We start from the raw sequence: 24,890 nt of genomic DNA, 5'->3' as shown, positions 1-24,890 counted from the left end.
CTACTTTTCTATGATCCAATTAATATTTGACATCTCTTTCTGTCTCAGGAAAAATCCTAGTCTCATTTTCCTTTGATGCCTCAGATTTAGAAACTACAAATCTCCCAAAATGACTTAGTTCATAGGAGTGGAAAAACACTGGTATTAGTGACCAGTGTTCCGGCACTGGGTTTATGTTCCAGGCCAATCGAACAGAATCCTAGGCCTATTTCAGCAACAAAATTTGAAACCAAGCCATACAACTATTTTGCAAGAATGAACATATAAATAAAGGCATGTGTGGTCAGTTCTACTGTCACAGTATTACTACTTCAATACTTTTATTCTCTTAAAGTTCAGAATTTTCTTTTAATCTGAAAAGTCTTAAACATTGATAGTATAAATCATAACACTGAAGATTCTTTTTAAAGTATGCAAATATATGAGTGCTAAAAAGTTAACATTCCAAAAAACAATAATTTAATATTGTTAAAATTTTTGTATTAAAATATAGATTTCCTTTTTATTGCAAATACAAATAGTCATCATCCCTTTGTTTGATATATTTATACATTGTGAAGCAGGCATGATACTTTCATTGATACTTTCATTTCAATTCTGAAATATTGTACTATATGCTCATATTTATGGTCTTTTTCCAGCAAAATCATTCAAACTTACTTGGACACCTGGTAAATTTCAAGTCCTGGGGAGGGAACATATAAGTAGAACATAGAATGTCTTAGCAAGCCAGGAATCCAGGAAGTATGCCACAAGAATGCTAGGGGTATGTTAAATGTCATCAAAGTCAACATCATTCTCGTGGCCTCTCTGGAATGACCATGTCTGGAAGAATTTGCAGAAAATAATAAATAGCCATATGATTGGATTATACAACATAGAAAAATGTCCTTGAGTTCATACTGATATTAATAATCATAAAATAAATAAAAATAAGTGGGGATTCAGGTACTTTTACTTTTCTTAACAGAAGAATTCCAAATAATAAATGTGAACCCAATTGCAGAAAACAGAAGATTACCATGATTAAATGACAACATGTGTTATTGCAGACAAAATCATTGATTGATTAAAAAAAAGGTTTTTTTTGTTTTAACTATTATTTCATTTTTTTACTTTTTTATTTTTACAGACTGCATTTTGATTCCTTGTACACAATGGGGTACATCTTTTTGTTTCTATGGTTATGCATGATGTAGATTCATATCATTTGTGTAATCATACATGTACATAGGATGTTTTGAGAAGGATATAAGTTCCATGTATAAGCTCAAAGTGTTTCCCCAAGATACCTATCAATTACAAAGAATAAAAATAGTAAAAATGAAGAAAACTGGTAGAAACACATTAACCAGGTGATCAAGGTTAACTTCATCAGTCTTAAGAAAAATCGACAGCATGTACTCCCTGACAAGATAGAACATACAGAGAACACACCACTTCTGTGGTATATCTCACAAAGGTGCATAGCCTTAATCTTACTCATGAGAAAATATCAGACAAACCCTAATTGAAATATACTCTGAAAAACTGACTAGTCTTCCTCTAAAGTGTCAAGGTCATGAAAACAAAGACTGAACTCTCACACACTGGAGGACAGTAAGGAGACATGACAGCCAAAAGCAAAATGAGATCTCCTAAAGATGAAAGGAAAAGATGAGGAAATTCAAAAAGTAAGAAATTTGATAGAAAAGGATTAGAAACATATTTGGCATAAGCTGAACTTCACAATTGTGATTATGAACTATATAAAATGGACAATGTATTTGCATGTGGTAGACTTGGAATTTTGACCCATATTATATGACCCCCCCTGGACACCTCTCATCTGGTTTCTGTACCAGGGTTATACCAATCCCAAAGGAGTTAAGAAACAGTGTTTACTTTCTGTTCCCTGGAAGATTTTGCATAAAACTAGAATTTTCAGCTCCATGAATGCTCTTTGAAAACTGTTTGAGCAATTTGTGTCAGGAAGGGTAGATAATTTTAAAATCATTCTTTACTTCTTCATTAGTAGTTTGGTATATTTTAAATTATTTGTAGGCATTTGTCAACATATCAGTACTGCTAATATTTTCTGATTTTCCAATCTTGATATCATCTGCAGTTGAATTCTTTTTCTGTTACATTTTTAATAATACTTTTTGCCTTTTCTTCCCTTTTCATAAGGAAGGCTGCCAGATATTTGTTTTGTAAGTTCTTTAAAATAAGAAACAATGTTTGGTATTTTTATCCTTTCTTTTAGATTTATCACCTTCATTAGTTTCTATATTTCTTTACTATCTCCTATTTTTTTAAGCTGGGTGCTTATGTCGTTTTCTTATGTTTGGTGCTTAACTTATTATTTTAATTTCAGCTTGTCTTCATTATTATATAAGTACATAAATTGATAAATTATCTTCTCTTAGTACTATTTTCTCTGCACCACATTTTATTTCATTAGTTCTTCAATTGTAGGATTTTTTCCCTTCAAACTTTTTAATTTTTTATTTTGAACCATGGAAAAGTTGATTTTTTTTCTTTTCAAGTTTTTTCAAGAATAAAAAGGTTTGAATTTATCTGTTTTGTGCTAATGTCTAGCTTGTGGCATAGCCAAAGAGTTTAATGATATTTGTTTATAAAAATTGACTCAAACTTGCCTGATAAATTAGTCCTTGATCAGACTGTGATAAATACATGTCTGCTTAAAAACAGTATGTATTCTCAAGATGGTCCCATCAGTTTTATGCACATATATATCAAATCACTCATACTATTTGTATTTGTTTTGCCGAACATTTTATTTATGTGTAATTCTTGGTATGGTTAATTGATAATTAGTTGGAAACACATTAGCTTGGCTGCATTTCTTCCTATAGATTTGAAAATAGATAATAGATATACTACAGTTTTTAGCAAAGATCAGATTCGTAGGACTTTGTAAACCAAATGAAACAGTTGACATCAGTGAGTTCTTTCAGTATAGTAGTGATATCATTTTTGCATTTTAGACAGGTTACATTTTCTATATTCTAATAGAGCAATTTGTAGAGGTACTGATTCTATGAGATTTTTTAAAGAAAGCTCTTGAAGTGAGAAGGGTAGAGTTGATGAGGTTCTGCAGTAGAAGAATGATGATATAGGCATATATCAGAGGAAGAGTATGCAGTTACTATAGAGTTAAGTGGGAAATTTTTTATGAAGAGGGAAAATGTATTAAACTGAAGTAAAAGAAGCATGTGGGAAAACCACAAGGAGACAGTATTACTGGTAAGTATAAAATAAGGAAGAGAATGACAGAGCAGCTAAATTATGGAAAGTCAGCCTAGGGATCTTTTATTTTACCTTAAGTAGAATGGGAGCAGTCAATTTTAAATCGTAATTATTGATAGGATGAATGTTTTCAAATGGGGTGATATGAATGCACTATGGACTGAAAATATCTAAGAATTGGTTGGATTTGTCCAACCATAGGAGTTAGTGGTCTAGTCAGAAAGCTTCTATCCATAAACAATATGCAAATAGTTATAGAGTGCCTACAGTACACAGAGGGAAAACATTGGTGAACAAATACTGTTTTATGTCCTCATGGTACACACCAGTAAGTATATAGGTAGTATAATGCCTCACAATGGTGAAAGGTAAGAAGCATGACTGGATTACTGTTTCTGATCAGTTTATTTTCAATTAGATTACTGGTGGAATGTTTCTGAGAAGGTCATAGTTGGGCCAGTACTTGAAGAAAGTGATCAAGGGAGCCATCCGAATACCCAGGGCTTAGGTGTTCCAAAGGAAAACCATGGAAAAGTCCAGGAGAGGCAGTAGGACAGTAGGCAAGGAATGAGTTGAGTTGCTTTCCATGGCTTGATACCAGAGACAGACAGAGAAAAATGTAGGAAAATACCATCTGAGACGGACTGGTATGTGATGAAAACTGAGTTTTAACAATGTCTTCCTAGTCTGGGTGGCCTAAATAAATGGAAATTTATTGTCTGGTCATTCTAGAGGCTGGACTTCTAAGCTCATGTTGTCAGCAGGTTCATTTCTTCTATGCCTACCCCCGCACCCTTGGCATAGTACCACTCCTGAAGCACTTAGCCCATGAGAATGCTAGTTTCTCCTGACAAACTGCATTTTAATTATATTTCGGTAAATGGGAGAGGATTTTATATGAGGAAAATAGCATGAGAAAAAAATACATAGAATGATGTAGGAAAGTGATTTGGGGTCAGAAAAATTTAAAAGATCCAATTTGATGCAAATCTTTCATGAAAGTGAACAAAAGCCAAATATGTTAGGAAAGATATACATAGGCAATAACATGGCTAGACAAGAGGTCTGAACTTTATTATGTATATTAAGGAGAATTACTTAAGGTTTATGAGCAGGAAGGCGCAATAATCAGAACTGTGCTTCCAGTCGATTAACCCGTCAGAAATAGGTAGTTTATGATCAGGTGCTAAACATAAATCTCATTAGCAGTAGAGGTTGTTCATGCTGGAAGTACATCCAGGTACACCAAGGGCTTAGATAAATTCTTGTTTTGCTGTGGAAGGAAGGAGAGTTTGTCAGAATTTAGTGTTTTTTCTCTGATACTAAGAAGGGCATCTTTATATTTCTGCCATAGACTTCGCTTTTGTTATCACAAACAGAAATAAGATTCCTACATATTAAAGCTGATTTCATTGGAACTTTGGGATATTCTGTTCTGCAGCTAACGTAAGAGAAGAAAATAACCAAATGCAGCATAGTAAAAACAATTAAATAGAAATAGTCACTGTATACCCTGTGATTTGCTGTGATCATATAAAAACACATAGATATATAACTACATTCAAAGCAAATCTATGCAAAAGAAGAAAAGACGACTTGCTTATTTTCAAAACCAGAACTCCTGGTACTATTAGAAGTTGGTACTTGCTATTCATTTTAACATGCACAAGTCAAAACCCCCAACATTTCATTTTTTTCTACTCCTAGACTTTAATAGAATGTTAACCATAATTGGTGTGCTTGAAATATTAGTCAACATCTAACGTAGAATTTAAGATTAACAGGATTTCCATATACATTTTACTTCTGAAAAAAATCCTGTTCAGAAATCTCTCTATTCATCTCTTCTTATTCTCTGCAGACACCATCCATCTTCGGGTTCTTGAATCCTCCCCAGTCGGCACAGCTGTTGGAAGTGTGAAAGCAACCGATGCTGATACTGGGAAAAATGCTGAAGTAGAATACCGAATTATTGATGGCGACGGGACTGATATGTTTGACATTATAACTGAGAAGGACACACAGGAAGGCATCATAACTGTGAAAAAGGTGCACTACTTCAGCATAAATAAGCATCTGTGTGTTCAGAGAGTTGAGATTTCATTATGTACTATTCACTCATGCATTATCCATTAAAAGAAATATCACTTCCATGCTTGAATGTAATTCATATTTTACATAAGTAAGAAGGATATGAAGCCAGAAGCTCCTTAGACATTTTGACTATGTGTTTCTGTTGATTGAAACATGAATCTTGAGATTTTACAGAATTTAAAAGGCAAGTTAATATATGTGTAATTATATTTCTGAGTCATGTTATTTAAAGGCCACTGTAATAACATTATTTTCTTAAGAAAATACTTAATAGCTAATCAGGGCAATATATCATCATAGTTGGAAGCATAAAAAATAGTATGCTATCCAGATGTATGAAGCCATAGAGTTGCTAATAAAAAGAGACAGAATGAATTGGAACATAATTTAATTGTTCACATTTTCCCTTCTGCTATGTAAATTAAACTTTTCTGCTAACATATGTTCAGTGATACAATTTAAAGGTAACCAGTTATTTTATTGTAGGATCAGTGCCATGTTATAAGAAAATGTAAGGTGCATTAAAATTTAAATCCTAATGAAATGCCAAGCATCAAGTAACCACTGAGGCACCAACTAATGAGAAAACTATCCTGAGAGTGCATGACAAGGCAGGAGGTCCACAACCATCATTAAACAGTGACCAGCAAAGAGGAAAGCAGCTTTCTTATTTTCCAAGACCAGGATAGCAGTCATGCAAATAGAATCTGCTGCATCTCAGAATTGAAAAGAACATGGAGGAAGTCTGATTATCAGCAACGTTTTCTCTGTTAATAAAACTTATCTTTGAGAGTGTGAGTTGAGGGACATAGTTCTTTATTTGTGACAGTTAAATTCTATTGATATTTAAAATCCCCTTTTTGTTTCTTACTACACCCTAATTGCCACCCTTGGTATAAAAACTGTTTTCTTTTTTAATGTGCTCTTTTTAGTAAAACATGACAATAGAACGTCTTTTGACATGTTATTATACATTCTTTATTTTGAATGTTTCACGCAAGTATAGGAAGCTTACTGCCAAAATTTCATAAAGTTGAATATAGTACCATGAGCCCATTGCATTGAATAAACACATAACATAATTAAAAAAAAAAAAAACTGAAATTTTTAAAAATAACCTTCTTTTGACTTTTTTTTGCTTGGAAAAATTTAATAGTACCCAACACCTCAGCACACACCTGTACACGCACCAACACACACATAATCCATCAGTCCATTTTGTACAGAATCACCGCCTATAAGATAGGTTTTAACATCTATCTCAATTTTCAGTTTTAACATCTATCTCAATTTTTTGCAAGGATTAAAGTCTCTTTTTCCAAAGTTCCAAATCATTACCTATTGAATACATAAAAAGTAATAATTGAATCCTAAATTATATGTAAAAAATCATATAATTATTGGTGCTACTTTCTTAACTTACAAATAAAAAACAACTCAAATGAATTCAACCAGGATTTTAAAAATCATGCTGTAACTTGAAGGGAGCATGTCATACAGTTCCCCTCACTTTAATCAAATGACATGTGTCTTTTTACAGCCACTTGACTACGAAAGCCGAAGACTGTACACTCTGAAGGTTGAAGCAGAAAACACCCACGTGGATCCACGTTTTTATTATCTAGGACCATTCAAAGATACCACAATTGTGAAAATCTCTATAGAGGATGTAGATGAGCCTCCTGTGTTCAGCAGATCCTCCTACCTCTTTGAGGTTCATGAAGATATTGAAGTGGGCACAATCATAGGGACTGTAATGGCAAGGGACCCAGACTCTGCTTCCAGCCCCATTAGGTAAGTATGCGTGCATTTGAGATGAAAAGGAAGGAACTGAAATCCATAAAGAGATCATGAAACTCTATTTAAAGCATTCAATGCAACAAAATATTACAGGAACTTTGCTATAAGTTATACATAAATTTGGTGAGCACAGTGTTTAAGTTAAATTGGCTTTAAATATTTGGGAGCAGGTATACACAAGGATTATGGTTTGCTTATTCTTATCACATCCTCTAGGCTGAAGTCTGGCTTGTATCATCTGTTTGCCTCCTTAAAGTGTTTGTTGTTCCGGCCCCTGATACTCTATCAAGAACAGTTTTTTAGATGTATATTCACAATGTGATCAAGTTACCATGTTTGTATGTGAGATAAATATAAACAGTTAAAAATAATATAACTACAATGCTATAATGAAGTTATGTTATGATGTTTACAAACTTTACTTATACTCTAGTCATCAAAGAAGGGGACTTTTGTGTTGGTCTTGGTTTTTGACTTTGCTGTTGTTGAGCTGATTCAAAAATATTAGAAGAGTCCAGAAAGATCAGTCATTCAATATTTTTCTTTATTATGGCAGTCAAAACACCTGAGATATGATAGACACATAATAATGAGAAAGACTCAAAGTTTCCATTGACATTTGCACTGATATATTAGGGAAACACAGATATATGTAATATTCAGCATCAAAATGAATGCTTACTTTAATCTGTTAGTCGATCGTGTGTTTTGGATTTCATTTTTTTCCTTAATTCTCAACAGGCTGATTTTGCTTTCACATGAACTCATAAGGTATGAGTTTAAATGTTTGCTAGGCAATTTCTTAGTGTACTCATGACTCATGCAGCCCCATAATGTATAGAGCCTTCAATTTTATTTGCCAGGAGATTCCAGTCAAATTTACTTTAAAAATTCTATAAATTCTGCCAAACTTCAAGTGAAGTCATTCTATGTAGAGAGTGCTATATGTATGTATATATTTTATGTAATCACATAACTACATAAATACCTTTTCTTGGAGTCATGCACAGCATCATGGTTTAAATGTTGCAGAAGAAAATTGTACATGGTATTCACATAGTGCTCCCATCTGCCAGCAGGACTTCCCTATGACTGTCATGTCTCTGGTCCATTTTTCTTCATCTGAGTTGCTGCATTCCCTGAATTTTTCTTTACACTTTAAAATAACCAATATACATGTTTAATTTTACCCATTTTACCCATTAAATTCTTAATAAGCATTTCCTTGGCAGAAATCCTAACTAACTTTAGTAGTCTGTGTTCTGGGTCCCTGATTTCAAAATGGCCTTTTCAAAAAATGGCATATCAAAGTTTTGATGAAGTAAAATTAAGTGGACTGGTATTAAGTCCAAATATCAAGATATTCCTCCACAAAGTGAAATACATATTCCATCCTCACACAGGTTGATGGTTATTTTATATGAAAATCTATCTGTAGATACTTAAAAATGCAATAAATAAAATAAATGTTCATTGAGAATACAAATCAAAGGACCGGGAAGGGTTCATTCATGTATAGAGCATGCAACAGAATTATTACAGACTTTATTACTTTGTAATGTCAGTGGGTATGTCATGAAGGTTGTGGTATATTATGGCTTAAAATCACCTTGTTGCAGAAAGTAGGAAGGGATAGTCTTATATGATCTTGTAGAACAAACACATACAAAATATATATGTGTTCTACTATATCTATGTACTCAAATAAATAGAAATAGTGTGTATATATGTGCATATATATAATAAAATCATATATTTTACAGGTTCTGCATCTGCCAATTCAACCAAACTCAATGGAAAATTTTTGGGAAAATATTGTTCATACTGAATGCATGAAGAAATTTTTTGTCATTATTTCCTAAATAGTGTAGTATAACAATTACTTGTGTAAGGTAGGGCGTTTTCCTTATGTTAGGCATTATAAACAATCTAGAAAAGATTTAAAGAAGAATATGCTGAGGTTCCAATCCCCAGTGAATATAAAGGGACAATTTTATATATTCAAAGAAATAAAATAACCTTGCAAGTGCTGTGTATTGATTGTATGTAGCATCCTGAACATGTTATAAATTATGTCGTATACTGTTAATGCTAATGCAGTAATCAAAAAGTTTTACTGAAAACATGTATCCTGGAAATGATTTAAAAAGGAAAATGAAAGTTAACACAAAATTGGTGATTGAGAATCAGAAAGTAAAATTATACTTTGAATCATATTAGGAAAAGAAGGGCTGTGGTTTCTCTGCATCTTTGAGATAACATCACCTTGTACTCTAAATTTTGCTATTACATCTTTAAACTGAACTACAAAAATATAATTTAGAAAAAACACACAAACTGGTTTTGGCAAAATCAGGTACATGATAACACAGACTTTCTATTATTTTATGTATTGCAACTTCAGTATCACATTTCTGTCTAAATAACTGAACATTTATTTGCCAAAATTCCCAATAATTCAGACAGTCATTCTTTCTTACATTGGATAAATATTTGTAGATCATCATATCAGATATTAACATGTTACTCAGAGTTTTCATTCTAGTAGGGAAGAATATAAGAATCAAATAATATTCACTGAGCACATGCTAGAGTTACAGTAGTAGATATATTATGGTAAGGAGCAGTAGGCATGTGGTTTTCAAGTTTTATTTCCTATTTTAGATTTGGGATGAAACAAATTTCAAATACAATGTGATACATGATAGATATGAGTTGTACAGTTGTTTTCAGTAGAAAGCAGGCAGATGGCTTCAACTTCAGGTGACCACAGAAGACTATACTGAGGAGATAAAATTTATGTTGAGTCTTTCAGTAGTAAACTAATTTTGTCAATCTGGGGTGGAATTTGGTAATTATTCTAGATATAGGGATAAAATGATTTGCTTTATTTATGAATGCTAAAACATGTAGTTTGATAAAGAAAATGGAATTTATCCCAATGGCATCCATCAGATTGATAAACCTGGTGTTAGGTTTCAGAATAATAAACAATATAATGCCATAATAATCAATTTGCTGCCTATTTTTTTAAAAAAATTTTTGGTTGTTGATGAACCTTTATTTTATTCATTTATTTATATGCAGTGCTGAGAATTGAACCCAGTGCCTCACACATGCTAGGCAAGCGCTCTACCACTGAGCCACAATCCCAGCCTCTGCCTATTTTATAACACATATGGCCTTTTACAGAGATGTGTGAAGACTTCTCATCCTGAACTGTACTATTTTTAAGCAATCTCTGGTTAGAAGTTATACATTTTATAATACATGTGTTAAGAAACTGAAGCTATGGATATATCATACCCTGAAGCTACAAAACACCATGAGTTGATGCCCTAACCAGTTTGATGAACTGTTGTCTCCAATTTTGTTACTAAGAAAAATAGAGCTTCTGGGATTGATCTTTTGCAATGGATTCCTGCAGTAATTCTTCACCAGAACTCTTAGTTAACAAATAAAGTAATGTAACCACAAATAACGTAACCGCATGTAATATTGTAGCATTTTGTTGTCAAATACATCAAAGTTGGTTCATACGATTTTAAGAACAGAAATTTTAGAAGACCAGTATTTGAATGCAGAACCAAGTCTCCAATTCATGCTTTGGAGAGGATGAGTGTGTTTCTGTGAATAACTGAAGAAACTCCACATTCTAGATCAGTACCATTTCTTCCTTTAATTTTTCGTAATATGTGTGTCTTTGTATTTCACCGTTTTCTCCTATAAATCGTCAATAACACTGGCAATGTGTTTTGCTCTGTATGTTCAGATTTTCTTTGGATCGCCATACTGACCTTGATCGGATCTTTAATATACATTCTGGAAATGGATCACTTTATACATCAAAGCCACTTGATCGTGAATTATCTCAATGGCACAATCTTACTGTTATAGCTGCTGAAACCAGTAAGATGACTTTTATGTCTATAATATATGTTTATATATGTTTATGTTTCTATTTGCATATTTTAGTTTCATATATTTAACACGTAATTATAGGTTTCATTTCATATTAAAATAATTCATTCTCATTGTCTACACAAATTATAGTTTTAATTGAAATTTTAAATTGATTTCTCAAACACCTGTAACTTTTTCCACTATTTTCTTTAGCTATAAAGGGATGACAATAGGTTTTGTAGGAAAAAGAAAATTACATCTATTCTATCTTAGAAATTTTTACTAGGTCTGAGAATTAAATTACTATGGTAGATTAGTAGGAGAATGGCATATGAATTTGTTGAAGATTTATGTAACAGCAGGGAGCATGCTTAAGAAAATGAAATCCAAAAAAGTTTCAAAGCCCGAACACTTTTGTACTAGGATGAACAAAAAAAGACAATATGGGAAAATCAACTAAATATTTACAGAATTTCTTTTTGTTTTCATACAGAATTTTCTTGGTTTCAATGAATGACCTATCCTCCTCAATCTTAAGAATGTGACTCTCTTCATGATATGAAGGAATATTTTCCACATTTTTTTTTCTTTCAGGAAGAAAAGGGGAAATGTCAGAGTATCCTTCTTGTACTTGTGGCTTATTCTATTTTATTTTTTGTTATCTTATTTTACAGCGATGGGGATTGAACTCAGGGCCTTGCACATGCTAGGCAAGTGCCTACCACTGAGCTACATCCCCAACCCTGATTTTTCTTTTTCTTTTTCTTTTTAAATGTCCTGAGCTCAATGATGTAATCCTTATGACAGAATGGTATGTTTTGGTTAGCATATTCTGCTGCTCTAAAGTATCTGTAAGTCTTCATTTATTATTAACTAATAAAACAAAGTTAGAATGGACACTAAAAAATTTCTCTTTTGAGGAAAAATTTGAGATGTTACATGTTTCATCAACACTCTTAATCAGAACCTATAATAAACTAGGTATACCAGGTATAATTCTCAGAATTTTAAATTACATTTTCTATTGATAATATTTGAATTAGCCTCATTTAAATGAGAAGAAACTAAAATTCTGAAGTTTTTTTGTAACTTGCTGAAATAATGCTAGAGGTGGTACATTGAGAGTTAAAACAGGTTATTCCATTTCTAGCGCTAATAATTCTACATGATTTACAAAATTTCTTCAAACTAGAAACAGAGATCAAGCATTCAAAACCCCTCTTTCTTTAGTTATAAAGGTCTTGCCTACACACAGGATTTCCTTCATCATTCATGGAACTCATTTTCAAGTTAAAATATCAGGTGGATCATTCAAAAAAGTATTAATAAATTAAACAGCAAGTCTTCAGTCTAGTGTGGGATCCTTTAAGTTGGGAGGACCAGGTCAACAGGTGAAATTACATGTTCATACTTTGGCAAACAGGCTCCATTTCCGATGACATACATGAAGCACAGCAAGTCAAATTGATTTTTAATACATACAAATATTTTTTAAATTTGTTCTAATTTGTCGTACATGACAGTAGAATGCATGTTTACATTTTGATAGATCATACACAAATGGAGTGTAATCTCTTATTTTTATGATTATAAAAAAGAAATATTCATTAGGAGTTGAGTCATGGTGAAAAAACAAGCCCATAAATTCCACATCAGAAATACTAAACTGAATCTGCAACGAGGGATCAAAGTCAAGTTATTTGAAGTAACCATTCCAGACTTTGGAAGGCAAAACGTCAGGTGTGAATCACCAAGTACCACTGAAAAAAGTAACTAGGCTAGGAGGATATTCAGCAATCCATTCAAAGCTTCAAGCTAAAATATTAGATTTAGTTTTTCCTTCCAATTTGGTTCCGCAATACAGACTAACCCCAAAAGAGCCAGTTTCATTACTGTGAGATATAAATGGTGGTACCTGTTAAGGCTAATTGTTGGATTTTTCCTTTAGAAAAACTGTCATTTCTGTATCTGTCTCCACCCTAGGAGTTGATTGTGCCCAACACGATTCATTCTGGTCATTCCAAAAGCAGGACTGTGCTCTGCTCATTTCAAGATCCCTTCTCAAGTCCAAGGAGCTTGGAATTGCACTTTCCATTTCAGATACTTTGAGAAATTTAACTTCTAAAGCTAGTTGAAGTAATTATGATTCGGTAAAAAGCTACGCCAATTACCTCTTCTTAAGCACTGAACCTATTTTTTGCCCCTAAATGAAATCAATCTGTGGCGCGACTGCTGGAAATGCCTACCTGCCAAACCACCACCAGTCAGGGTCCCATTATGCTTTTCTGGGAGTTAAATTAAGCAATGAGGGTGAAAGGGAAACTGCATATAGGGAATTGTTTTTACGAGACTTTAAACACTGGTTTTATGCTAAGCGTGTCACACACCTCACCCTGAGCAGGACAGAATGACATACAATGCACTTCTCACCAATGTGTTTCCAGACCCTGCCTCTAACAATTTAATTCTACATTCCAGTGCAATATATCACATCATGGGGCAAGTGCCATCGACTGCAGGAAATTATTTAGTGCATTATTCCATGTTTTATTTCCCTTTTTCGTCTTTAAAAAAATATTTTAAAACGCCATGTAAAGGAGGGGAAAAAAAATCTAAAATTAAGGTCACAATCAGTGACTTAATAAATTTCAAATTTTAGAATACATTGATTGTAGCAACCAAAGAGTTCCTTTGAGAAAATTTACCTATAATCATTCATTGCATTACACTCTGAGGACAATAGAGCACGGTACAGGAAGGAAGGACTCTGTTATCTATACCTAGTTATGTATTGGTAAAAAACAGTCTTGTCCTAAACCTGTACAACAGTTCCATCTTCTGAAAACCTGGGGTATCTAGAGAATAAATGAAACCTTCCTTTATTTGGAGGTTTCCAAAAACCTGTGAAAGTGTAGGCATAGCCTCACCTCAGGACATGCATTTTAAGATCCTTTGTTGCTGGCACATTGTACTGCTCTCCCGCTTCCTTGAAGGACTCTCAGGGAGACTCAGGTGGTAAATATATGCCAGCTGCTCTCCCGTATGTTTCTTCCTCAGAGTGCTTTGTACGTTTATTTATACATAAGCCATGGCATTTGCCAGCCAAAAAAAAAACAAAAAAGAAAAGAAAAGTTTAAGCATTGCTTTCTCAGTCGGTGATTCCAGGCCTGATGCTTTACAAAGGACATTCATCCCTGTGACTTGAGCTTTTGATTTGAAGAGTCCTGAGCTCTTTGGAAAGAGGCTGAAGGATGTTCCTGTTGTGTTAGGGCAAAGTCTGACAAAGCCGTTTTTCAGGCATGAAACTTCTCGTTCTCGTTATTTTGTGGCATAGCTAGGACCTGAACTGCTACCAACAAGGGTTAGTTTTATGTCAGACTTCATATTGAAAATAAACATTTTGTTTATGTCCACTTACTGTATCAGTAGGATAAAGAACGTGTTCTAGAAAAATGGAAGACGTGTACATTCCCACTATTCTTCATAGCAATGGGTAACTAGTAGTCAGGTCCATTTTTGGTGAGAACTCTACCTCTGGATCTTATCAATAGTCTGGGACAAAGAAAAATGTGGGTATTATGGAAAATATTTTTGTCTTTTCTTTCCTCCTCACTCTTCTTCTTCCCAATGGGCACCTCTTCAGACCCATGTGAATTATGGGAAAGCTGGCTAAGGTTTTTATTGTATGAATGCATTATGTGGAGAAAGAGTGTATAAACTCTAAAGTAGCAATGAAGATATGAAATTGGTAATAAAGATGATGTTCATAACATTCAGCATGTTTTAAATACTAATCATCAAACTGATGCTCTGATGCTCTGATAAAAACATTTCCGGCTTTATCACACCTAATTTTCCAAATAACCCTGTGAGATTAGAAACCCTGATTTTACACATACTGTGTAATAGGCATTGGACAAAGTCACAGTGAGTGAACATGAGCTGTGGACTTGGATATGAAAGAAGCTCAGTTTAACTCCAGGGTATGAACTCTCAGGCATCTGATGCAGGAGCAGGTGGAAGGCATGCAGCCATACATTCCAAACAGGAAATTAGAATCTGTCAATGGAATAGATGTGGATTAAGAAGTCAGAGGCAAGACTTAAGAGGAGTGTTGAGGGGATGCATTTTAAATTCCCTCTTGGAAAGAGGAACAGAAGGTGAATATACTTCAAATAGATTTAGAATCCTATTTGCCTTCCTTTATACTACTTCAGCCTCGTAAATAAGCCTGCTGAGAAATCAACTCTTACACATTATTTTTAAAAAGTGCTGAAATAATTATCTTAGTAACAATACAATTACATGTAGCTGGAGAGAAATCCTTTTGAGCAGTAATGTACAATGTATTTGCACATGACAATATTTTTGTATCTGAAAATTATTTAGTTAAAATTAATGTCATAAATTTTGCACATGCAAATGATAATATCCATAATTCATTTTGGTTTAGACTACTTAATAAGATGGCTACATATCCTATTTGGGTTTTGTTAAAGCTATTTTTCCACTTTTTCTTCTTTTAAAGTTAGCTTTAACTGATAAATAAAATGAAAAATGTGCATATTAGTGGGATTCCACTTAATGTTATGATATACACAAAATATATATATTTGTATATGTGGCATATTGCTTAAATAAGGTTAAGCATGTGTTTCTCCTCAAACATTTATCATTTCTTTATGGTAAAAAATTTTCAAAATCCTTTCTTGGTTTTAAAAATATATAGTACTTTATTGTTATTTATATTGCCCCTACTGAGCAATAATAGCACTCCAGAACTTCTTATTACTTTATAACTATAATTTGTACCCATTGATCAACCTTATCTTATCTTTCCTCATTCATCTATTTTTCTGAGCCTCTGGTAATCACCTTTCTACTCTCAACTTTTATAAGTTCTAGTTTTTGAGATTTCACATATGAGTGAAATCATGAAGTACTTGTCTTTTTGTGTCTGGCTTATTTCGCTAAATGTATTGATATCCAGTTCCATTCAGTTTGTTGCCAAAGACAGAATGTGACTCTTTTTCATGATCAAATACTATTCCATTGTGTATATGTACCACATTTTCTTCATCCGTTCATCAGTTGATGGACACTTAGGTTGTATCCATTTCTTTACTATTTTCAGTAGTGCTGCAAAGAACATGAAATTGCAGATGTTTCTTCAACATTTCTATCTTGACTTTGCCAAAGTTCACAAAGAAGTTTGATTTTATCTAAAGACTGAGATATTTACATTTGAAAGTCGGAATAACTATAACGTGATTTTAAAATGTCAAAACACTCTCAGATATCAGTAAAACTGCTTAGAAAAATTCACAATGAAATTGATGCAATTTTAACAATTATAAGTTTATTACTCAAGCTAAGGTAAATAAAGAGACTTTTAGAATTTGCTGATAAACCAAAACACTTTAACTGCATCATTTTATTTGGAAACTTTGATGCTCTTTATTTTAGCATTGGTAGTAAAGACATTATTATTAGTGATGCTATTTGTTGTTGCAGAACTAATTTAGAAACAGTAAACTGTTATGCAAAATCAAGCCATGGTTGTTGAAATTGTATCATTAATGAGTATATAAATAGAATGTTTGAAACTTTATATTCCAGTGTAAATTTTCTATCACTTTGTAGAATTAGTAGCCATATATTATAATTTCCAAGAAGCAATTTGAATGTAGCTGTTAAAATACATTTTAATTATCATAGTCAAAGGGAAACATTTTTAGTATAATAAGAATGACTTTGCATTTACTGATCTTGGATAAGTAACCAATTTAATTTAAAAATAGTTCTTCATCTCAAAAGGATGGTGATGATTAAATAACATACATATAAAATTATTTAGTAAATATTTATTCCTATCTTATATATCTGGACAATAAAGACACAGATATAATATGAGCTCAGTTATCCAAGGTTGTACTTTAAAATTTTTTTCCAAAATCAAAATAATCCCCTTGCGCTCAATACTAACTGAATTCATGACTACTTAATTAGGCTCTGCAGTAATTTTCTTTATTGCATTTGCTCATTATGTTAGGAGAATGAATGAAATGTTTATTGGTATGTGAGCACTTAATATCCATAAGATGCCTATATAAATGAAATCGGGTGCACAAGCATGCCTTCCTAAACTAAATTCTCCTTTCCTTTTTCTAGACAATCCCAAAGAGATGACTCGTGTAGCTGTTTTTGTGAGAATTTTGGACGTTAATGACAACGCCCCACAATTTGCTGTGTTCTATGACACCTTTGTATGTGAAAAGGCCAGACCAGGGCAGGTGAGCAACTCTAAGATTGAGAACACGGCAGTTCCACGTTAAATACTTTCTTTTCACAAACTTTGCAGGAACGAATGAAAGGGAATAGGAACTCTCACACATACTCCCTGGAATATTTTCAAAAGATGACATGTTTTTGAAGTCGAGAATATTTAAAATAACAGTGTACCAGGTTCTTATTTCATTTGTACGGTTCTAGTGTAAAAGAAAAGACATTATCATTGGTACACAAATGGGAAGGAACAACTTTAGGTATAAGAAACAACTTCCACTTTTTAAAGTTTTCAAAATGTGAGCAAACTGGAGCCTTCGGCTGTACCATTAGGTAAATATTGAAATTGCTAGAGAAATGGGAAGGAAGGTTGGGAGAAACCCAGAGACAGAGAGATGGAATCTTTGAAACATTCTATCAATATTCGGATATATGCAAATACATTTTGAAGTAGGGCAGCAGAATTTGCTTATCCATTGCTTTTCATCATTATACCAACACATAAAGTGCTTAATGACTCAGTTTTAGTCCTTTAAAGCATTCTCCCTACATCAGCTTTGTTTATAATTATTTAAATCTTTTCCTCAGTGGACTCATTTTGTTGTTTAAAAAGCTCCAGAATATACTGCTGAAAGAAATGCTCTTAATTGCTTTGAGTGCTATCTTCACAGAAGGAAGCTGCATATTATAAATAATAATTGGGAATCGAATGTTTTTTATTAGAGAAAGAGAAGCCATCGTGAAACCGTATTGTGTTTTGACATCATTTGATGCTTTTATAAACATCACTGTCGTTGTTACATTTTTATGCAAATTATATTGTGGAATAACTTGAGTACTTTCTTTCGAAGATTCTAACAAGAATTCAATAGCCTGTCTATTATTTGAAATGGTAAAATTGCTGCAATTGGATTCTTTTTTTTTAACTTGAAAATATTATGGAAATGTTTAATTGGGAATATTTAAATGACTTAGCTACTTCCAACTTACTTCTTAATGAAACAGTGTCCACCCTAAAATGCCATTCGGAGTAGTCTTCTGCTTGGCAGGCTCAGCATGAGATAAGTTAATATCTTTTCTCTAAGAGATAAATTACCCATTTTGCTACTACTGCATTCTCTATGATTATTCTATTTGATTTTCAAGAGATATCTTTTCAGAGCATTTCAATTATTATAAATACAGACTTACAAATGTATTCAAAATATACAAAATAAAGAATTGTGTTTATTTTCCCATACCTTTTCTCTTTTTAACTATAGTAAGTTCAGTAATGCCTCCAGACTTTCTGTACATGTAAAAACTGGAAGGAAAATAATCAAATGAAAGATGATTTTAATAAAAAGCAGTTAGCCTATCTTGGCCATCCTGATAGAAAGGACGTGATTAATAATTCTTGTCTAGTTGACTGCATGTACAAGTCTCCCACACTAGTTATTGTTAATAAGGTTAATAAGACCAGTTTGTGAGACCTCACTGTGGCCTCGTTGGATGAAAACTGCTTCTGCTTATACAAAATTGTTATATTAAATGACAGAATTTGAGGTTGTGACATCCAGGCAGGCAGACTTGAAGTAATTATTTGATAAACTTCTTCACTGAGGTTTTCATGATAATCACTCCTTAGCTTGGCCTCCCTTCCTCCTAGGAAAGGAGGAGCAGGTTAGGACTTCTGGTAATGCTTCAGTTATTTTTAGAGAATCTCAGTCCACCCAATACTCCTGCAAATTAAGTGCTCTTTAGTAGCACTTAGAAAAACTACATGGGGAATAATTCCATTCATTTGGTGTGCAATAAATTGATAAGACAGAAATAAAATAATTGTCTCCTCCTCCTCCTCCTTATTTCCTGGCCTTGGCTGTTCCTTGGTCTAAGCATAGAAGACTCTCTTTGATAGGATGCAACTTGCAACTGATGAAGTATTAGAAGTCAGTCTTCTCCTGCCTACAGGGGCTACTTAAATTCTCACCTTACTACCTCAGAGAGACAGGGGACCCTGGAGAAGGGAGAAATAGGTCTTTTTCTTCCCTTCTGTGTTCCTCATTTATGTCCACTCCTTCAGTCAGTAAAATATGTTTAATACTTTTTTCAAGTCTAGGAGAAGAAAATATCATGTTTATCTCAAAAAAACATTCCCCAAGGAATCTCTCTAGGGAGGATTGCGGTTTATATTTACTGTTCACTAAGCACCTTATTAAAGCAAATACCAACTAACAGCAAATATCAAACCAGATAGCAAGCAAGACCTCATCACACCAAAAATTGTTCCACATATTCTCCATAGGATATTTAGTTACTTCCTAACAGCTGAAAGAGTGAATTCAACCAGAATAAAGGGAAGTTTTTCATCATCAAAAACTCCTAGTCTCTCTACAAATTATGTTAAAACATTAAAACATAATAATTCATTGTCTAATTTTAAATACATCAATATCCACTTATCATTCACTTATCATCCACATTCAGTAATAGTACGATCACTGAACATTCCAAATGTTTATATCAAATGTAAAAATACAATAATAATATAAGTCAACTATATTATTTCCAAGGAGGAAAACTAAGGAAGTTACCTATATCTCTTCTCCATATGCTCAGAATGAATGTTGTATAGCACCAGCTTGTGTTTATTTCTTTCCTAAGTGTGATAAATTGTTTCATTGCAACTGGATTAAAATAAAATTGTCTCCAGTAAAATAAAATACTAAGCGTTCATATAGAGAGTCAGCAGAAAAGGTTTTATCTACTTATTGTCAGATTCTGATATCCATTGCAACTCTTTACAGCCACACTTATCAACACAAAGTTTTGTAATTTTGAATGTATGATTAGAATACAGAATGAGACTAAATTGAAAGGTAAATTTTGAATATGAAGAGGTTAGACACTAAAAGTCAAGTATGTCTCAAAAAAAATAATCATCTTAGAAGGCGGTGCCTCTATTTGCAACAGAGAAGTTTTAGAATCATAAAACTGTATTTTAAAGTGATAGGGATTCGGCAAAATGTGATTTTGTTTTTTGTAACTCTAATAGAAATTGGAATTACTTCTTTTATAACAAAGTATATCAATTAACCACTGACTTTTAAATCAATGATGCAACAATTTTTTTATTAAAATATTACACTTCATTGAGCATATTCTGTAAAGTTTTATGGTTTACCTATATAGGAAGATGTGGACATATGTCCTCAGAAATGTATTATTGTATTATTTTTGAGAATAAAAATGAATTGAAATTGTAGTTTGTAGTCACAGTTACAAATGTATATTTATTTTCAGACATAATTTTTATTCTAAAGACATTAGCTCTTTCGTGTGTATATGTGTATTAATATAGAAATCTTTGTGACTACAAATTTGAACTAGTCTACTATCTTTCAAAATGTGTTATTTCATTTATTTCTCTTCAATATACTCATAGATCAAATATAAAAATAAAATTTTAAATAGATAGATACAAATCAGTTAAGAAATGCTTTGGTAAATGAATTAATAACTTCAGTAATATTAACACATTTTTACATTTTTATCTTTAATTCATTTATATATTATGTCATATTTTATATTTCATAAATTTGGCTTCTATTTAATCTTATTACAATTACGATTTAGTCAAATATATTTTTAAATTGTTTTAAAATTATTCAGTTTGAAGTGATTTTTCTAGATGATCATTTCTAGAAAATAAACATCTTTGCATGTCTTAATTTCTTATATCATTTTTAATAATGATTACAATTATAATTTAAAAAACTAATACCTGTAGTTTATCACATTTCTGTTGATATAGCAAACATTGAAAGAAAAGTAAGAATGGTTATAATGATTTCTTCACTTATTTCTTAGTTTATTTACTGTTTTAAACTTGAAAGCCCTAATTAAAGCAAGAAAACCTTAGCAACAAATATTTCTACCAACTATCCACACAAAGTTAAATTAAGGTTTAAAAAGCATATTCCTTTTAGTTAAGGCATCAATAGACATCAGTATGCATAAGAAGCAACTTTTGAAGCCCTCATAAAATTTAAATAGTTAAAACACCAAAAAATTTATCATATATGTAACTTAAAGAATAAAGAAATTATATACCCACCAAAATATATCTTTCATATATAATATATATTTATACAGTATCAATCATATACTATGTCCAAAGCAATGAAATGATTATGTATAAACTGTTGAATTTTCCACTTTGTTATCAGAGAGCGTCTTTTGTTGTATCTTTTCCTAAAACCAATTGAGTTCATCATTTGGTTCATATAAATGTTCCTCCATATTGTACGTATCTTGAATTTCAAAATATGTAATAGTATTGAAAGTACAAATGATGCAAACTATTGCTGTTAAAGTAGAAAATAATGTGTAAACCTTTCTTTGTAAAAGTTGTACTCACCATTATGTATAACATATCTATTTTCTTTTATTATCTTTCACCTAACTTGAGGAGGAGCAAAGCCATACTCTCTTATTTCCTGAATTTTTCCAACATCAGATTAACTCTTCCCAATCAATGTTTAGATTTATGTGAAACAACTACTTTCATCAGGGGCTACATTTAGTTATACCAAACCCCAAAAATATACCTTGTAATTTATTTTTTTGAAGGAAAAGCAATATTTATGAGAGAGAAATAAAAGGGACTGAGTGATAGAGAAATATCATTAAAAGGAAAATTATCATTATGATTTATTCACCATGAACAAAGTCAATTGTCTTTTTTTTTTTAAGTTTTAGACAAGCTAAGTTCTTTAAATTATATATTACAAAAGCAGATGTGAAAGTTTGATGACTATACAATATTCTCTCTTCTACAGCTAATACAGACCATAAGTGCAGTAGACAAAGATGACCCTTTAGGTGGACAGAAATTTTTCTTCAGTTTAGCTGCTGTCAATCCAAACTTCACAGTACAAGATAATGAAGGTAAATTTGATAACTTTTTCATTATGAATAAGGTGACATTAATAGGAAATTTCTTCTAAAGTAACTATTTTAATACCCATGGTCTTTCAATATAGTGATCTGCATTATGAACTTTTGTTTTCTTCTGATAGTTAATGGTATATCATGATAATGTCCTTTGAAAATGTTGACTCTTTTACATTTAATAAAATACATGAGAGAAGTCTCTGGGTAGGGATTAACACAAAGATTGATATTGAAATGATTAGTTGGTTATCAGTGACGAATTCTGCTTCCTCAAATGGTGAAGTTTGAACATTAGAGAAGTGTGCTTTAAGAGAGAAGGGGGCAATGACTGGTATTCTGATATCCCAAGAAGTGACAACGCTTTGCCCCTTTTATTAGACTAAAGTCTCCTTTTTCTCCTGCTCTCACCCGCCCTTATCTTTCTCCTTCTGACTTATGTGACTAGGTCCAGGAGATGCTGGTGGGAGGCCAAAAGTTGGGAAGCAGATGGACAGGGCAAAGGGCCAAATGGAGTGATCCAGGCAGGTAGCAGCCCAGGAGGCATTAATTAGCAATTCCCTGTCCTACATCCTTTTGGGAGGGGCAGTAGAGCCCTCCCGTGATCAAAGGGCTCTGGAGACATTAGCATTCCAATCTCCCAGGGGCAGATTCCAACTTCCAGGATCCAAACTGGTCTCTATTTTCTCCATCCAACCCTATTACCTATTCTATACTAACTGCCTGTCTTTAATTCTGGCTTCAGAAAGGCTGGAAATAATGACTTTGCATAACAAAACTTATGGGAAATATGAACAGAGAAATGAATGACTCAGTGAGACTGTTATGCAAATTCTGAAGAGATTGAATAGCAGCACCTTCATTGAAGCCAGGAAGACATAAAAAGAGTGAGAAGAATGTGAAGTAGCCTCACTAGCCTCTGAGTGAATACAGTGCCAAGGCACTGCAAGAAATGCTGTTGTCCTGATAGGACACAGATTTTATTTCTCGGAAATTATTTTTCTCATAGTCTCATAAAAGTCAAACACATTTTAGGGAATAGTTGTGATTGTTTAAAAGTTGAACAGCTCTGTTCCTTGATAAGTATGTGTTATTGGAATTATTCTAGTGTAAACAAAATTATGTTATCAGATCTCTACTTATTGTATGCTATGTTAAACTAACTATACACGCTTGTCTGTTAAAAGGCATGAGGTTTAGAGTGACTGCAAATTTGTGTATTTTTAAATAAGTCTAATAACCACACTGGCATATATATAGTACTTTTTTCATAATGCATGATGTCTGTTGGCAGAGCCAGAATCTAGGTGATTTTCAAAGTACCAGCAAATAGTTTAAGATAATGGATCATTTTACCTTGTGTCAACTGTTATTCAAGATATTTCATCTGGTAGAATCTTAGCACAAATAAGTTGATAGGAAGGTATCTATTGTCAACACCTGTTTTTATTAAATTTGAATTTCTTGAAATGCCCATGTTTTCTATCACTCCAGACACCTAAAGCTATTAAGATTGGAACAATTAACGTAAGGTGACAATCAGAATGCAGAATGCTCATATTTGATCTCTAAATATGAATTAGACATTCATATGAAATATAAATTAGAGATTAAAACTGAATTAGAGATACATAACATCCTGCATTTTAATTTGCTGAACGTGGCAACCCATTGAAGTGTGTTTGTTTTTGTTTTTGTCTTTTTTAAGTTATACATGACAGTAAACAAACATTGAATTTAGATTGGAGCTGTCCTTAGTACTGAATTTACAGTATTGAATTGACAGTACCTGCTTCTAGTTGTATTTTAATTTTCTCCTTGCTCCTGTGAAATCGAGCACTGGTTATTAAAAAGTGATATAGATGTGAAATAGTATTGTCTTAGCACAGCATTTCAAAGTTACTGGGGAAACCACTCAAGACCAACCTTAATTAATTTTTGACAAATACAACCATTTTGTTTTACTAGGAAGAGTTCTTGAATCTATATACAGTACTCAAAGCAGGGAATAAACCCACATGAATATAAACCAGAATATTTGACCTAATCCTACAAAATTAATGATGCTGCATGAAGTTTTAAAAGAATTAAAATGACATATATATCACCTTAGTGTTAATTTTCTAGCTTGTATTTATCAATATTTGCCTGAAAGTTCTTTTTTGTTCCTTTTTAAAATTAATTTTATTTTATTCTTTCATGAGTCAAAAATTATATCATGAATTTCTAAATATTTCATAAAATAATTTCAAATGAGTAAAACTTCATTTTGTCCCTCAACCTGTCAAAACTCTTACAAAATTAAGATGCAAATGTTTTTGAAAAATTTTAAAACTCAGGCAAGCAAAATTCTTAAAGTACCCACATGGATGCTTGTATATACCTTAGTGTATATTTCAGAACTTTAAAAAGTAGGTCTTGAAAGAAATTTTAGATATTTTTATATGCAGTTTTTTTGTTAGTTAACTTATATTGTTAACTTCCCAATCATAATTAAGGAATAGATTGCTTTGTATTCAACCACTATACCTGCAACCGATTATCACTATTTTTTTCTGTGCTGTTTGTTTGATTTAGCAGCTGACTGACGCCCTTCCCTATATTGGGATTTTAAACAAATCTGC

At 32.5% G+C, this 24,890-nt stretch overlaps 1 protein-coding gene across 1 annotated transcript in view; it reads left to right on the top strand.

The window, feature by feature from the left end:
• LOC124987632 (cadherin-10) overlaps window positions 1-24,890 on the top strand; it is a 170,365-nt gene that overhangs the window by 139,472 nt on the left and 6,003 nt on the right. Inside the window, exons 6-10 of the mRNA XM_047556937.1 lie at window positions 5,114-5,301; window positions 6,887-7,140; window positions 10,919-11,055; window positions 17,221-17,342; window positions 22,155-22,263. Of these exons, the coding sequence (XP_047412893.1) occupies window positions 5,114-5,301; window positions 6,887-7,140; window positions 10,919-11,055; window positions 17,221-17,342; window positions 22,155-22,263 (810 nt within the window). The remainder of the gene's footprint in view (window positions 1-5,113; window positions 5,302-6,886; window positions 7,141-10,918; window positions 11,056-17,220; window positions 17,343-22,154; window positions 22,264-24,890) is intronic.

This window comes from Sciurus carolinensis, chromosome 6 (assembly GCF_902686445.1).
Source record: "Sciurus carolinensis chromosome 6, mSciCar1.2, whole genome shotgun sequence".
In the NCBI taxonomy this organism is placed as follows: Eukaryota; Metazoa; Chordata; class Mammalia; order Rodentia; family Sciuridae; genus Sciurus; species Sciurus carolinensis.
This window is presented reverse-complemented; position numbering and strand designations above follow the sequence as displayed.